General features: G+C 35.1%; 1 protein-coding gene across 8 annotated transcripts in view; it reads right to left on the reverse strand.

Annotated features, from left to right (window-relative positions):
- Positions 1 to 17,755, reverse strand: part of LOC145683963 (venom allergen 5-like) — a 105,977-nt gene that overhangs the window by 54,325 nt on the left and 33,897 nt on the right. For all 8 annotated transcript variants that reach the window (XM_081755685.1, XM_081755688.1, XM_081755689.1 and 5 more), the window contains exons 3-5: positions 17,000 to 17,203; positions 12,323 to 12,413; positions 6,413 to 6,572 (exon numbers count right to left, since the gene is read on the reverse strand). In XM_081755685.1, the coding sequence (XP_081611811.1) occupies positions 6,413 to 6,572; positions 12,323 to 12,413; positions 17,000 to 17,203 (455 nt within the window). The remainder of the gene's footprint in view (positions 1 to 6,412; positions 6,573 to 12,322; positions 12,414 to 16,999; positions 17,204 to 17,755) is intronic.

Below are 17,755 nucleotides of genomic sequence, written 5' to 3' on the forward strand. Positions count from 1 at the left end.
AAATTGCCAAAAATTCAAATTTCGAAGGTTTTGACCTAATTTATCGCCTTTGATGACGTGTTATTACCTTATATATTTACATGGGCATATACAGGAATCTATTCCCTTTCATAGGGTATGGGTATATTAATGCACCCCCTGAAAATTTTAGGAGGGGTACCTTGACCCACCCCTTAAATTTTGGAAATTGCCCAATTTAAACATTGGGTATTATAGTACTGGACCCTAATATGTATTATGATAAATTTGGGTGGTCCACCTCGTTCCCTTTTAGGGGTATAAAGTTGCCAAATTTTAGTACAACCACGTGTTTGGTTTTTTGGCCGAATTTATCCCCTTGGATGAGGTCCTATTACCTTATATGGTTATATAGTGGTCCATTCCTTATCATAAGACATAGGTACATTTTTGCACCTCCGGGAAGGGCACCTTGACCCACCCCCTTAAATTTTAGAAATTGCCCATTTTAAACATTTGGTATAATAGTATAGGACCTTAATATAAATTATAAATTTGAGTGGTCCACCTCGTTCCCTTTTAGGGGTACAAAATTGCCAAAATATAAACGTAAGCAATACGTGTACCACGTGTTTGGTTTTTAACCTAAGTTATCCCCTTTGATGAGGTTCTATTGCCTTACATGATTACAGGAATCAATTTCCTATCATAAGACATGGGTATATTGATGCACCCTTCTTAAAATTTGGGAGGGGTACATTGACCCACCCCTTCAATTTTTGGAAATTGTCCAATTTAAGCATAGTACAGGACCTCAATATGTATCATGATAAATTTCGGTGGCCCTTTCATGCGTACAAAATAGTACAACCACGTGTTCGGTTATTGACTCAATTTATCGTATTTGATAAGGTTATAAGGTATGGACGGGTATCCCCTTTTAATTTGGTAGGACCCTTAGGGTGTCAAATGCTAGTACGGTCAAGTGATCGATGATTCGTTTTGATGCGCAACGAGTCCCTGGTCAATGTTCTCTAGGAATTAGGTGGAAACTTTGAACAAGATTCATGGCATTTAAAACTTTTTTCAACTTTCAAACTAAAAAAATCAAACCAAGGTCTTCAAAACAAAAATTGAAACGAAAACTTTTAAACAAAAATCTTGAAATTAAAAAATTTTCAAAACAAAAATTTGAAACGAAAAATTTTGTAAAATTTTCAAAAATATTTTGAAACAAAAAATTTACAAACAAAAATTTCAAACGAAAAATATTTTAAAAATTTTTGAAACGAAAAATTTTCAAACAAAATTTTGAAACGAAAAAAGTTTCAAACTAAAGAATTTTCAAAACAAAAAGTTAGAAACAATATTTTGAAACGAAAAAAAATTTTAAACTATAAATTTGAAACAAAAAAATTGTAACCAAAATTTTGAAACAAAAAAATTTCAAACAAAATTATTAAACAAAAATTTCAGAACAAATAATTTCAAACGAAAAAATTTTCAAATAGAATTTAAAATCAGTGATCAACTTTCACGGTTAACCGTTAAACATTGTCCAGTCTTTAACTATTCGATTAACAAATAAACGGTTTTCAACTATTCGATTAACAAATAAACGATTTTCAACTATTCGATAAGCAGATAAACGGGTTTTTCCGTTTCTAACCAACATATACCAGTGAGTGCAAGAATTTACAAACTAAAACAAAAAAAAATTGAAGTCACTTTAAATACGCATCATATTTGAAACAAGGTATTAGTGTTCATCATGGATACACAGTGGAAACATCCATTTACCTGTATTCTCGCAGGACCTGGTGGGTGTGGAAAAACGTATTTTGTGAAGCGATTACTGTCACATCTCCCAAACATGATCAATGCGAAATTTCGTAAGATATACTGGTATTATGCAGAATGGCAAGACATGTATCCAACAATGCCGGTTCCAGTAGAATTTTACGAAGGACTTCCACGAATGAAAGATTTTCAGCCTCAAGATAGATCACATTTGATTATTATTGATGACCATATGCGAGGAAGTGAATAGTGATATTGTTGATAAGTTCACGAAAGGATCGCATCATCGAAACATTAGTGTGATTTTTATAACACAAAATGTATTTCATCGAAGTAAAACAAATAGAAATATGAGTTTAAATTGTTCGTATTTGGTGTTGTTTAAAAATCCACGTGACAAGTCACAAATCAAGCTTATGAGTTATCAAATCATGCCTGAGCATCCACTGTTTCTACAAGAAAGTTATGCAGACGCAACAAGAAATCCACATGGCTATTTACTGATGGATCTTAAACAAGATACACCCGATGAAATGCGATTTCGTACAAATATTTTTTCCGGCGATTTGCATCATTACGTTTACGTACCAACAAAACATGTTTAAATTATTGTGCATGTTAAAAGGGTGACTTAGTCTGTCACGATGTCTCCTACAGTGAAACACGCTGATCTGCTATGTGCTCTGCACAAAGCTAAACCGAGATTGCGTAAAGCTATTATTGCCAATGCAGACGCTTCATTAATTCATAATATTTGTGAATGTTGTTATAATGTCTTAAAAGGCAATGTGCCACTTACAAGTGCGTAGAAGTCAAGATTAAAGCGTTACAAGAACACGCTCCGCTATCTCGTGGACAATACAAAATCATTGGATAAAAAGAAGAAACATTTAGCCGTACAACAAGGAGGATTCTTATCTGCATTACTTGCACCTATTGTAGAAAGTGTGTTATCCAGTATTTTGTTTAAACAATAAAAATCATGGAACATAGCACATAGCAAGAAGATGGTTTTAGTGCCACCAGAAATGCTTCAACGAATGCATGCATCATCATCCCGTGTGAGTGAAAATCGAGAATCTAATCTCGATCGTGAAATGCAAGCTATATTGAATACATCGTATCCAAGTGATGGAGAAAAATGGAATCAGTACAATAGAATATTACAGATATATATTTATGTGATACGTAAACAAGAAGAACCAATACCACTTACAATTACATCAATGAAACCTGATGGTGACGTTCCGAATGTTGACGATAGCACGAAGAAAGAAATTTTAACCGCAATACCACAAATGTATCGTAAGAAAACCGAACTACTATTCCGTCGTTTAAAACAAGATGACGCAATTACGTGGGATCATAAAGGAACAGTGTACATCAACGATAATAAACTACATGGATCCAATATTGTAGATTTAATGTGCGATGTGACTCGACTGAGGAAACATTCTAATCCTCAAGGCTGGGAATTGTTTTGCAACTACCTTGCATCGTCAAACACACCTCAAGAATTGATTGGTAATCCACGAAGATTAAACTATATTGTCAAGCATAATAGTACAACTGTATCTCAAGAATCTGCAACAACTGTATCTTGAGGTCCTGTACTTTGCTTAAATTGGACAATTTCCAAAAATTGAAGGTGGGGTCAATGTACTCCTCCCAAATTATAAGAAGGGTGCCAATATACCCATGTCTTATGATAGGAAATTGACCCCTGTAACCATATAAGGTAATAGAACCTCATCAAAGGGGATAACTTAGGTTAAAAACCAAACACGTGGTATAACGTATTGCTTACGTTTATATTTTGGCAATTTTGTACCCCTAAAAGAGAACGAGCTGGACCACCCAAAGTTATAGTGATCTATATTAGGATCCTATACTATTATACCAAATGTTTAAAATGGGCAATTTCTAAAATTTAAGGGGGTGGGCCAAGGTGCCCTTCGCGGGGGTGTATCAATGTACCTATGTCTTATGATAGGGAATGGACCACTATATAACAATATAAGGTAATAGAACCTCATCCAAGGGGATAAATTGGGCCAAAAAAACCAAACACGTGGTTGTACTAAAATTTGGCAATTTTATACACCTAAAAGGAAACGAGGTGGACCACCCAAATTTATAGTGATATATACTAGGTTTCTATACTATAATACCAAATGTTTAAAATTGGCAATTTCCAAAATTAAAGGGGTGGACGAAGGTACCCCTTCCAAACATTTAAAGGGGGTGAATCAATATACCTATGTCTTATGATAGGGAATGAACCCCTATACATGACCATATAACTATATAAGGTAATAGGACCTCATCCAAGGAGATAAATTAGGTCGAAAACCAAACACGTATTACAACGTATTGCTTACGTTTATATTTTGGCAATTTTGTACCCCTAAAAGGGAACGAGCTGGACTACCCAAAGTTATAGTGATCTATATTAGGGTCCTACACTATTATACCAAATGTTTAAAATGGGCAATTTCTAAAATTTAAGGGGGTGGGCCAAGGTGCCCTTCGCGGGGGTGTATCAATGTACCTATGTCTTATGATAGGGAATGGACCACTATATAACAATATAAGGTAATAGAACCTCATCCAAGGGGGTAAATTGGGCCAAAAAAAACCAAACACGTGGTTGTACTAAAATTTGGCAATTTTATACACCTAATAGGAAACGAGGTGGACCACTCAAATTTATAGTGATATATACTAGGTTTCTATACTATAATACCAAATGTTTAAAATGGGCAATTTCCAAAATTAAAGGGGTGGACGAAGGTACCCCTTCCAAACATTTAAAGGGGGTGCATCAATATACCTATGTCTTATGATAGGGAATGAACCCCTATACATGACCATATAACTATATAAGGTAATAGGACCTCATCCAAGGAGATAAATTAGGTCGAAAACCAAACACCTGGTTGTACTAAAATTTGGAAATTTTGTACCCCTAAAAAGGAACGAGGTGGACCACCCAAATTTATCATGATACATATTAGGGTCGTATACTATAATACCAAATGTTTCAATTGAGCAATTTCCAAAATTTAAGGGGTAGGCCAAGGTACCCCTCCCAAAATTTTCAAGGGGTGCACTAATATTCCCATATCCTTTGAAATGGAATGGACTCCTGTATATACTCATATAACTATATAAGGTAATAACACGTCATCAAAGGCGATAAATTAGGTCAAAAACCCCGAAATTTGAATTTTTGGCAATTTTTTACCTATAAAAGGGAACGACAGACCCCCAATACTAATAGAGGTACATACTATGGTTCTAGGCTATCACACCAAATTTTTAGATTTGGCAATTTCCAAAATTTAAGGGTGGTGGTCCTATGTACTTCTGCCAAAATTTAGGGGGTGGGGCATGGTACCCCTGCTAAAATTTAGATGGGTTGGTTCTAAATACCCGTAGGTCATTGACCCCTTGCCAAGGTCATTGACCTTTGACCTATGACGTCACAAATGTCGGGGTCGAAGTCCAAAACGCGATTAGGTCAGGCCCTTACTACTACGTCTTTATTCTGTAGGGTTCCACTGTAATGCGGTAAAATTCAATGAAGTCAATTATAGATTGAATCAGCATCTAGTGTCTTTCGAAGAGTGAGTAAAAACAGGGAAGGGCGGATATTTTTCAGATCCATCTGAATGTTATCCACTTCAGTGTCGATTGGTAGCGTACAAATGACCACTTTTATTAGAGGTTCATTCTTGATCATTTCTAAAGCATATTGAAATTTGGAAGATTACAATATTTCATCAGCTTTTTGTAATCAGAATTGGAATGACATTTAAATTTGACGCGGTCACGAGAGACTGTGCAATATGGTATTTCCTTTCAAACTTGGATGGCGCCATGAGTAAGTTGATATGCTTTTCCTTCCGGATAAGCATAAAGAATGAGAGATTTCATATTGCGTTTAGTTTTGAGATGAAGACAACAATCAGCGTGTGAACAATCATCTTCATCATGTTCAGCATCAGCAGACATATCCATATGGCCGTCAGGAACTGATTAAGGAGTCCAAAATCAATGACATCAAAACTATTCTTCGTAGGTACTGGTTTAGGAGTTTCGGTCTTTGGTTTAAATGTGCACTTAGCCATCTTAAATGGACGCTCTTCAGGAGATGTAGTGCCGAGCTCCACTAGGAGAGCTCGGTATACCTCTATAAAATGCAAAATTTATTTTGAAACAGCAAGATACATTTAAAGAAGAGGAAGAAACATTTTTAAAGTTGAAAGTAATGCCTTGGAAACAAATAGTCGAGTAGTAAACTATTCCTCGTATATAATGGATGCATTCCAACAGAAGTTAACGTGTGCATTGAAAAATCAACTGAGTGAGGTATCCTTTAGCAACAGCCGTACCCTCTATCCCCCCGTAAATCTATTACTACCTACATGTGAACTATATATTTGTCGATCTATTCGCAATGTACATATTAAAATATGTTTTCCTGTAAACAGTTCTCTGGAAATCTAGAAAGGTCTATCATTTACTTGGACTTTTGAAACCTGAAAGTGTACATTATGATGAAAAAGTTATAGTTGCTTTGAACTGCTGTTGGAAATTACACTGACCAATCAACTTCAACATAAAACTAAGAACGTAAATAAATACTTACTGTTTTTCATATGTTCCAGATTTCGGGAAAGCAAAATATATGTTAGAATCTTGTAATTTTGTGAATATTGTTGTGATAACTTCCAAAGCAGTTGCAGGTGTACATTTTTGAAAGTAAGCTGTTGACTTCCCAAACATAACCTGAGACGTATCCTCCATGTCTAAATGCATGAAATGATCATACATAACAAAATTATAAAATTAAAAAGAAACTAAATTGATTGAACTTATCTTATTTTGGCAAGTATACTCATAGAAGAAAAAGGAAAGGGCTACTACGACATTTTTATATACATTATGTAATTACCAATCTATTGAAATCTCCGTTTTCATAATGGAAGAAGCACGAGTTCAAATTCCTAACATAGACTCTTCACAATTTTCTTAATTACATGTTTGTCTTAATCATAGCATATACAAACAGGCATATACAAAGTAAAAAAATAGCTCTGTTAATTCAACATAATGGCTCTGTGAATACCTGAATTGTGTTATGTTTTCAAACAATCCTTCGCTACTTTAACTCCATCGGAATGTAAATTGTTACAACAGGAATGCTTAAATGAACTACCTGACATGGTAAAGGATAGTATTAGTTATTTTAGTAACACAGTATTTGTTGTTTTGAGTACAGTTCCCAAACAACTGCATTTACAATAACATATTCTTTCTTATTAAACGATAATGACTACACCGAACATCACCAAGAACTTGTCACATTGTACTGATAAGGACTTATTACGTCATAGATCCGTCATTCACCGTGGTGGTAGTCTCGAACATTCTAGGGACACTATGTTTGTGGTAGACTTCGACAGGTATTGTTCTTCATTCTTTCTGAAGCATGACAAACAGTATGGTTGTGGTTATGGGGCTTTCTGATCGGTGCCTCTAAACTCATTCCAAAGACATTCAATAAGGTTATCAGAAGTATGGGGCGACTAGTCGAGCACTCGTAAATCGATTTCTTTAAAACACTGTGATAATCTGCGTTCTATAGCCGCTGCCATTGCCATATTGAAATCCAAGTGGCACACTACGAAACTGTTGCTAAAGAATGTCGCAGAATGTCTGGAATATAGGTGTTCCAGTCCAAATAAGCAAAAACACCATGACCACTTCAACAACAAATTTCATAATCGAAACAATATAAGTTGAGCTTAACTGTCATATCTGGTCCGCATACATCTGTCAGATTGCATAACGTGGTATAATTCTTCAATGCACCTGATGCTCTTGTTGTTCCATTCTTTGTTTGTGCTGTGTTTTGCGTCACAAAAATCGGTGGTGCGCCTGCACTTATGTAAACATAAGCTCATGGGCAGGACCAGCTCTATCATATGTGCAACAAGTGCATTTGCACGGGGCGACAAGTTTAGGTGAGTGGCAAAATCTATGGTAAGTATTTTTATTCTGTATTATTTAAAATAAATATTTCTTGTTGGAAACAAACTTCATGATGATGGTAGTTAAACTTGCTAAGCTGACCTTCTGTTTCTATAAGTTTTACTACATTCATAAGTCATATTTAGTACATGGACAGTGCTAAAGCAAATGGTCAAATAAATCCCAGCATGAATTGGTTGATTGTTGTTAAATACAAGAACTCAATTCTCGAACCTGTTCTATTTAGTTAGTTATCACAGTTTTGATACGAAAACTAGTCTCGTCTTTATCACAAACAATTTCCTTATCATTGAAGATGGAAACAAGTTTTTATTTTTTATTTATTTATTTATTTATTTATTTTTTAGTTTTCAACAGATGTAGAAGGAAAATCAAGAAATGAAGATAAAACAGCTAGTTACACTGGAATTGAAAACGTATATTGAGACTGAAGCTCCATATTAAATTCCATAAAAATGATTACCATCTTTCTTTTAGGTGAGTTTGCTTTATGTTTTACTAACATAATATATAATTATTTAAAGAAAAAAGCATTGGAATGAGTTTTATAACTAGATAGTGAAAATGTATTATCTTCTAAAAATATTCATATCCATATGGTTAATCCGAAAAGGATAAAACATGTTACTTTTATACCTAGGTAAGACATTCTGCAAATTAATATACCTAGTACTATACATATGATATCTCATTATTGTTAAGATTCTTAGTCTTAAGTAGTTGTGACAAACTTCTAACATGAATGATGTTAATTTTATACAGCAAACGCCAGGAACAAACCTAGTTAATAATTTATGTCGAACCTGTAACGTATAGATATAATAATGTTCCCAGCATCAAATATAAAACCTTAGGTAGGTACTAGATCAGCTAAGCCTAACTTCTGGATTATATGAAATAACTATAATCCATTAACAAATTCATTTATTCCTAGCCTCACACCAGGGGTGGATCCAGGACGGACTTCCTGGGGGGGGGGCGGTCGGTAGTAATACTGCTACTTAGGGCTACTTTTAAGAGCTCCAAACTTTTATGGATGGGTTTATTTATAAATAAAGTAAACTTTCCTCTTCTGGGGGAGGCGATCGCCCCAATCACCCCCCTGAATCCGCCCCTGCCTCACACTAGAACTATATTTAATTAAAACCTGTTGTATCGAACATAGCCTCTCCAGCTATTTCTTAAATTTATCCATTCTACATTCTGATACTTGATCTTTGAAGATTATAATTTATATATATATCTGAGTCACCTCAATCCTTTACGTCAACTATTCAGGAAACACTTCTAGCCAACTACCTTTTAATCTTCCAACCGTTAATAATATCATTTATTGAAGCTTCTTACAAATTATTAAAACTTCAATATTTAGGGCTACTCCCAAGCTTTTGGCTCGCTGAATGTTACATTGTTACAGATTAAAATTATGTGCCTAACTAAAATATGCATGCCAGCGCCATCTATTGGTGTCAGGCAGGCAGATCAGATAGTACAGGTAACGGTACCTATCTGGGCTGCTGTGTATAACATCGCACACAGATTGACTCAAGTCGATTTACGCAGTATTTTTATCCATATATGTGCAAACGTGCCTTTTACTTATTTTATTTGGTTAGTTTTAAAAATTTGAACTAATAAACTTATTGTCAATTTGTATTGCATTAGACCAAAACCCACGTTACGCAAGGCATGCGTGTATTTGATAGATTCGTGTCGATATAGTACTAGTAAATAATATCATAGATCAGTATTATCTGCATATTCATTATTACTACGTAAATGAAACGTTGTTAATTTGTTCTATTATGCCACAAAGATCCCGGAGAAATATAACGTCTATTTACACTATAGAATGTAAAATTGTAAAATGCTTTACAAGGTAGTTGAGTCTGTAACATAAACAGGTTCTATAACATAAAGGCCCTCTTTCGACATTTGAAACAGCAACTGCTTCTCTTACCTTGTTGGAAACGGCAAAAGAAGCCTCAAGAAAAAATAATTTTCGTTAATTAGTAGATCATATTTTAATGCCCCGTTTCAAACCTGAAACTATGTAACTCAGAACCACTACTTTAATTTTATTCTAAACAAGCACCCTAACTAGAAAAAATGAAATGAAACCTTTAACGTTCCATTATTATGACATTTAGGCTAAGGGAGACGGATTATTAAAGCAAGTGAATGATGATGGAATGAAAATGTGGGGGGGAAACGAGAGTACTCCAAGAAAACTGTGGAAATCGAACCTTTACTGAAAAACGAATCCATGACCACGCGTAAAAAAACGCGTTAATAACTTCTTTCATAGTTCGCCCGAACCAGAACTCATTCCATTTAATTGTCTCCTAATTCATTTTGGCTAAAAGTTTTACTCAATCCAATCTGACAGAGACATGAACAAAGAAACTGTCACTGTTTCGAAATGCACATGCCCTTTAGAGGAACTCGAACCAACGATTTTGAATCCAGGATCGTGACTGACAAGTAAACCTTACGTTTGGGTGAATCGAGTTGTTGACTGAGACACATATGAGAAAGCAGTACTAAATGTGGTCAGTATTTCAGTGAAGTTGTAGGTGCGAAGCTCCAGGGGTTTAGGAGATACAGCTACCAGAACATCACATGGAAGTACAGAATAGTCTTCATACAGTTGAAGGTAAAAGCTCTGTAAGACCTCTTGTAACGACAAAAAGTGAATAACAAATATATGGGTACATATTAGGACTAGGGAGAAGTCATATAGTAAGGGTATACCTGACGGCAGCCATCTTGAAATCCGCCATTTTGAATTAAGGTTAAGTTTTTAGAATAGGAATAGGGTCATGCGATACATGATTTAAGGCGCAAATTTAATCAGAAGAACAATGGTGACGTTAATTTTGATTTACGCGCAATTGGTAAAAAGTTACGGGGAAATTAAATATTGTTGCAGCATATGTATTAGTCCTTTACCCCACCTTGTAAATTTTGTGTTAATGATAATACAGTAATTAAATAAAAAACAGGTGGATAAATATTATGTCTATGGTAAGAGTTGCCTTGATGGCGGCCATGTTCAAATCCGCCATTTTGAATCAGACAAAAGTTTTAAACAAAACGCATAACAGTGACACCTTATTAATAGCAAATTTTACAATAAATCCAACGGTATAACCAGCACAACATTAAATGGGAATAGAGTAATGCAATAGATAACTTCGGGCTAGAAGTTAATCTGAAATACAATGGTGATGTTACAATGTTAGTTGTTTGATGCTGTACTTGCACGCCATTTCGTTGTTTTTCTTATATCCTGTTCACATCTATTTCTCGCTCGCTCTTGTCCTCACTGTACTATTGCTCACCTTGTCTGTGCTACGCACACACAACAAAATCTCTTGTTTGTTGCTATGCTGGTTTTGTGCAAGCCTTTGTGAGCAGAGCATTTGTGCAAGTCATGCACTCTTTTCTGAACTACATATTGATTGTACTAATTGAGGACTTTTCTGGAAGAAAGACCCAATTTCAATTATCACTCAATTCCACTTTGGTCATTTTTCCTTAAATAAGCAACTTGTTTATGCAATAACAAAGCTGTTTAATGATAAAGCAAAAATGGTTATACCATTGGATTTATGATAAAATTTGCTATTAATAAGGTGTCAAAGTTATGCGTTTTGTTTAAAACTTTTGTCTGATTCAAAATGGCGGATTTGAACATGGCTGCCATTAAGGCAGCTCTTACCATAGACATAATATTTATCCACCTGCTTTTTATTTAATTATTATCATTAACACAAAATTTACAAGGTCGGGTAAAGGACTAATACATATGCTGCAACAATATTTAATTTCCCTGTAACGTTTTACCAATTGCGCGTAAATCAAAATTAACGTCACCATTGTTCTTCTGATTAAATTTGCGCCTTAAATCATGTATCACATGACCCTATTCCTATTTTAAAAACTTAACCTTAATTCAAAATGGCGGATTTCAAGATGGCTGCCGTCAGGTATACCCTTGCTATATGACTTCTCCCTAGTCCTAATATGTACCCATATATTTGTTATTCACCTTTTGTCATTACAAGAGGTTTTACAGGGCTTTTACCTCCAACTGTATGAAGACTATTCTGTACTTCCATGTGATATTCTGGTAGCTGTATCTCCTAAACCCCTGGAGCTTCGCACCTACAACTTCACTGAAATAGTGACCACATTTAGTACTACTTTCTCATATGTGTCTTAGTCAGCAACTCAATTCACCCAAACGTAAGGTTACTTGTGAGATTGGTCCACTATTTTTCCTTGGTTTCAGGCAGGTGAATTCCCGTGTAGTGCCTGCAGTGTAGGCTTAAATTTTTGTCCAACAGTTTTTAATTAGTTAATAATTATTATGTAGATTAAAGTAGCACAGTGTATATGGGAGTTTGTTAAATAAATAAACAACATGAAATTTGTTTGAAAGTTTTCTTAATACTTTTAATGTTATTCTTATATTCCTGTTGTCATATTCAATAATTACCTAAAGATGGATGTCTACAGTGGTCGGTAGTATTAGGTTGACATTGATCAGCCCATCTTTGAGCTACCCTGGCAAGGCCGTCGTGCCATTTCTGAAATCAGAATGTAATCATTATTCATTTAAGCAATTTAATACGTTGCATTTTTGTCAAACAATAGTTTGGCTTAGTTTATTAGTAGTAGAAAAAAAGCATGAATAAAATGTGAAGGCCTTGAAGAAAACGCAACTTTCCTGTAGTTTGATACGTCCACGGTGAGACTTTGTCAAAGCTTCAATTGTTCTGATTAATTATTTTTCTTTTTTTCTGTGTAGCTCATTTTTTATTACATCGATGGCCAACCTTCCCAAATAAAAGTTCACGTTTATTATTACTATTATTTGAAAGGTCTCTGATGTTGAAAAATACACATAGCAAAGCTTCCATCCAGAATGGAAATTATGTGAGTGCGGACCAGGCTGTGAAAGGACCCGAGTCGAAACCAGTGAGAAATCAGAAGTGTAAGAACAAGAGCAATACTAAAAACTTTGCTGTGAAATGCTTCGACATAAGAACTTCACATATTTTCATAAACTAAACCATGTCGAAGAAGAGATACAGCTAATTGCATAGAAAATATATTATTGACCTAAAAATTACTGTAATTAATTTCCGAACTTCTGACAATATTGTCACTTTATTCAGTTCAGTATATAATTTACAAGTAAGGGGAATTACATTTCAAAAATATTAGAAAAATATTCTAAATTCAAATTGTCGAAGCCATTAAGATTTATCTTTAAATACAGAGCAACTTTTAGTTATAATTATATACATTTCCTAGCGAAAGGAGAGTAAACCCTTTTCACATTCATATTATGGAATAATGCATCAAAAAAGAGAACAAAATCTTCCAAGAGTTATTTTTGTACATTTTTCCTACACATCGAAAGGAACGAGATGAGCTAATCAAATCAAACTTACAAAAATATATACCCCAGTCCTGTACTAGCATATGATATCTTTAGGTTTGATAATTTCTGTAATTTAAGGGATCAATAGCGTAATTTTAGTATTTGTTATTTACACATACTTAGGCAATTTACCATACTGATCTTAAAAGAAATATCTCATAAGTAGCTTAGAAAATACGGTAGTGGGATCGAGGATCCCCTTCTTGTTACTACCTGGAACCATTTTATTTAAACATCATATAACGAATTTAGTCGATGTAGCAGACTATTATCTTGCCGGAATATCAAAGGTAATTTTATCTTCCATATCCCCGAATTAAATAAACTATGTATATGACAACACTGCTAACCAGGCAACAGTTTTGTACTAATATATTTGTCTTATACGCTTTCTTGTTAGCTCAATATCAACAAAGAATACTGTAGCTTACTGTGGAGAAAACAAAAAAAGTCTTAGGTTTTATATTCGAAAGTACATGAATACTTATGTACTTACAAAATTTAAAATAAGTACTTTACCTTTAATTATACAAAAATTACTGAGTGGGTTTCATAATGACATGTAACTTAAAATAACTTGTAATTCCTATTGTTAATGTCCAAAGCCATTCTAACATTTGGTAGCTTATAAATGGTGAACATTTGCTGAATGCTCCATATATATATATTACTCTTTCGCATTCGCTGAATTTTCCGTTAATATTCTTTGTCTCCAAACTGGCAAATTTCGAATACATTCTGAATATTTGATTTAATATTCAACGAACATTTGCACTATCTGGAACTTAAACAATTTCAAAACAATTTAGTGTAAGTGGTTTTCGATTTCGTGAATAAAATCGATGTGATAAATGTATTTTAGTTTGAAAACGGTTCTCTGTTCTCTAACATAGAAATATATTTCGGTTGTGTTCCCAAACCGTACCGAATTAATTTATTTGGGTTGCGGTATAGAAACCAAAACATTGTGGTTTTCGATGGTTCTATGAATAGAACGGATATGTAAAAATGTATTTCGGTTCGGTAACAGAACGCACCGAATTTGAACTTTTATTTAGGTTTTGGAACCGGAACCCAATACACCGTGGTTTACGGTTCCGGAAACAGAACCGATATGTCAAAATGAGTTTCGGTTCTGTTCCCAGAACAGAACTAAATTAAAACTTTTATTTAGGTTCTGGTACTAGAACTCAAAACATTTTTAGTTTTGTTACCATTCACAATCCTAGTTGGTACAGATTATCGCAGATTCTTTTCTGGATTCAAACCTGCAGGCTCCCATTGAAGAAATATTGCGAAACTAGTTCACGAATTGATCAGCGTCATCTATTACAAATAGAGAAATAAGTTTAAAATAAAACTATTTTTCCTCATAGAATCCGAATCTGCAAGCACAAGTGGAAGTTTCCATTTAAGTTCTCGAAGTTACTTCTAACGCACTCCTAGGGACTGAGGTGGGCTAAAATTATCAAAGATGAATTTCCCCTCCTTATTTCTTCAGATACTTTGCACTTGAAAGATATAGCTTACCCAGTATATATGTATGTAAGGAGGAGTCATAAGTGTTGTAATATTCTGGTACACAACATACCTGTATAGCAGGTTAGCATTCGAAGTAGTCCCTCGTATTGGACTCTCACATCGATATCAGATCTTGTCCTTAGAGGCAAAGAAACTAGTCACTGCTACGGTATTTCCACTTCCCAGTGGTTGGTGAAGCATTGTTATTTCTACGGAGCAACGGGATTACTACCATTGACCGAAACATTTAGTAATTCGAAGGGGCAACAGGACTATATACTGGATGTGGTATAAGTTCGATGCTATTAAATTACTGAATTTTGTTGCGAGTTGACTGTGGTTTGGTGGTATGATGTTGAGCAGGGCGCGCTTTCAATTCACCAATGCAGCATAAATTTAATGTAGTACAGCATACATCCTCCCAAACTATTCGAAATAAAAATCAGTATTAATAACACAACAGTTAAGAACGAACTTGAAGTGAGTTATACTATTACAATTCCATCATATACAGAGCAGGATTTTATGCTTCAAATGACCCTGTTTGACGACCAGCTCTCGAAGTTGACCCTTGCTTAACCACTGTACATTCGGATTTCGAAACAATACTCGCTTTTTCTGACACGTAACAATCAGTTTTAGGAAACACCTATCATGCGGATTTAGCAGCAGTAATTGTATACATCCACTCTTCTTTGGGCCTGAGCTAAGGTCAACTTATGTGGCACAATTAAGCATTTCTGATGGTTTTCCAGAATTCGTTAAGGTTACGCGATACAGTGGACTGGGACATGGCAAATTAGTATGACAATTGTCGTGCGCTGGTGAATGGAGTTTGAGGTCACTTTGAGTGTGTTACTTTGAGTGAACGGACATTGGTTGATTTTTGTAATCTGCACGAAATTGTTGCTGAGATATTGTTCACTGTACCTTCCGCTTTCGTGTAACAAACGCTTTGGTTGCTGCGGCAGGGTTATGTCTGAGTTCGAGCTCATACAGTAACTATTCACCTATCAGACATTGATGAGCACACATCGTTATTGCCACTAAAATTGACTGAAGATACTGACAGAATTGTAGCTTTCGTGTTAAATAGTCCGCTAACTGTAGTACCACTTGAGCCAGTTTGATGTTGTACTTATAGTCGATCACGGCGAATACAATCGCCTGCTGTTTTGGTTATGAAAATATTGTAAGACTTATTACTGACTCTTGTGGTGTACTGGGTCAAGGAGACCAGATTCGAACCATACCATTTAGTGCTAAAATACCTTTTGTGTTTTTGTCCATATATAATAACATATTATGAAGGACTGGACCATATATTAAGGAATTGAATCTTATACATGTGAAGGATGAACGAACCATCAAACAAGATGAACCACGGTATTGATCATTCCAAATCACATTACCTTACCTATGATTCGACCTATCGATCACTCGATTACAAGACCACACCACCAGTACCGCTTTCTTAACATTAGCAGAACATGATCAAGAAATCATACATATTATCCATTGAGCGCCATACCGATTGTGTCTAGCATAAGTGGTGTTTTACTTAGTCTCTGAGTTAATTATATTCCAGGTTAGTACGGTAGATAGCACAAATCCGAATTTGATGATCCTTCGTGGCTAAGCAGTTAGCATACGCGTCTTTGGCGTGGGAGATCCGGGTTACTTTGCCGGTGGGAGCTCATGTGGCTTGGATTCCACATTAAACTGTAGGTCCACGTCTCATATAGCCTCGTTGCTCAAAGGGACGCTAAACTAAAAAATTAAATCAAATCTTTAGTACGTCTCGTAGAAAGCTAACTATCTAATCACAAAATTAGTAAATACTTGAAACTTGACCAGTGAATAATTATAAAGTTCCAAGTTAAGGTGAGGTGAGGTGATTTTAGTTTAGCGTCCCGTTCAGCAGCGAGGCTATATGAGACGTGGACATACTGATTAACGTGGAATCCGAACCACATGAGCTCCCGCCGGGAAAAAGTTCCAAGTTAAGACTCTGAATGGTAGAGGTATATTATTTCCACTTATAGTATCGATTAATCGGGCCCGAGGCCTCCACAGATTTTGATAAATCATATTAATTCATTTAATCAATAATATATTCACTTATCCAACTGATTGCTTCAAACTCGCAAAGCTCAAACTTCAAATTCAGTTCTAATATTAAACAGACTGATTAACGTTAATTACCATTCGCATCATTCGTTTCGGGAAAGGGTACTTCTCAAATTTTTGTTTCATTGTCTTTACTGTGTAGTCATGCTTCATCTGTTCAGATGTACTGCGTTGGAAGATCGATTCTCTGATATTATTGTGGAAATCAATAATTAGTTTCTTCCATTCGTTTTTTATTCCTCCACAGCTACGTGAACAAGCTCTGGGTATGTTTCCTTCCTGAAAAAACGATAAGATAAACGAAAATTGATACCTTTTAAAATATTGGATTCTTATTGTAATTCATTTTGATATGTTTACTATAATGAAAATTATATATACAAGATAATAAACATTATGTGTTGGTGAATACCGCATCACAAATCTTTGAATCTGATTCTGGGCACCAATATATAAAAAAGGTGCATATAAACATGTGCCAAAACCGTGTGCTTTCAAAGAAAGAAGCTATCGGGTTTCCAATCAGACCTGGCAAAACTTCTATCAATATTTGAGACATCTACAGTACTTCTTGCCATCAGCATCGCAAAACCGATGCATTTGCAAAGAAACGAAGGACTACCAGATGTACTGCACATGCTACTCTCGAGCAATATTGCCTTCTGAATGAGGCATATGGAATGTTGGGAGTACGATTTAATCACATCCTTACACGGCTAACTGTGGCGTTAATAACACACGCAACAACAACGTGAATATCACCGTTGCTTCATATAAATTGAATTCCTATACCTAAAACCTTTGCGGGCATGAACCCCTAAGATGTTAGTT

Source organism: Thermobia domestica, chromosome 4 (assembly GCF_964235325.1).
Source record: "Thermobia domestica chromosome 4, izTheDome1.hap1.1, whole genome shotgun sequence".
NCBI lineage: Eukaryota > Metazoa > Arthropoda > Insecta > Zygentoma > Lepismatidae > Thermobia > Thermobia domestica.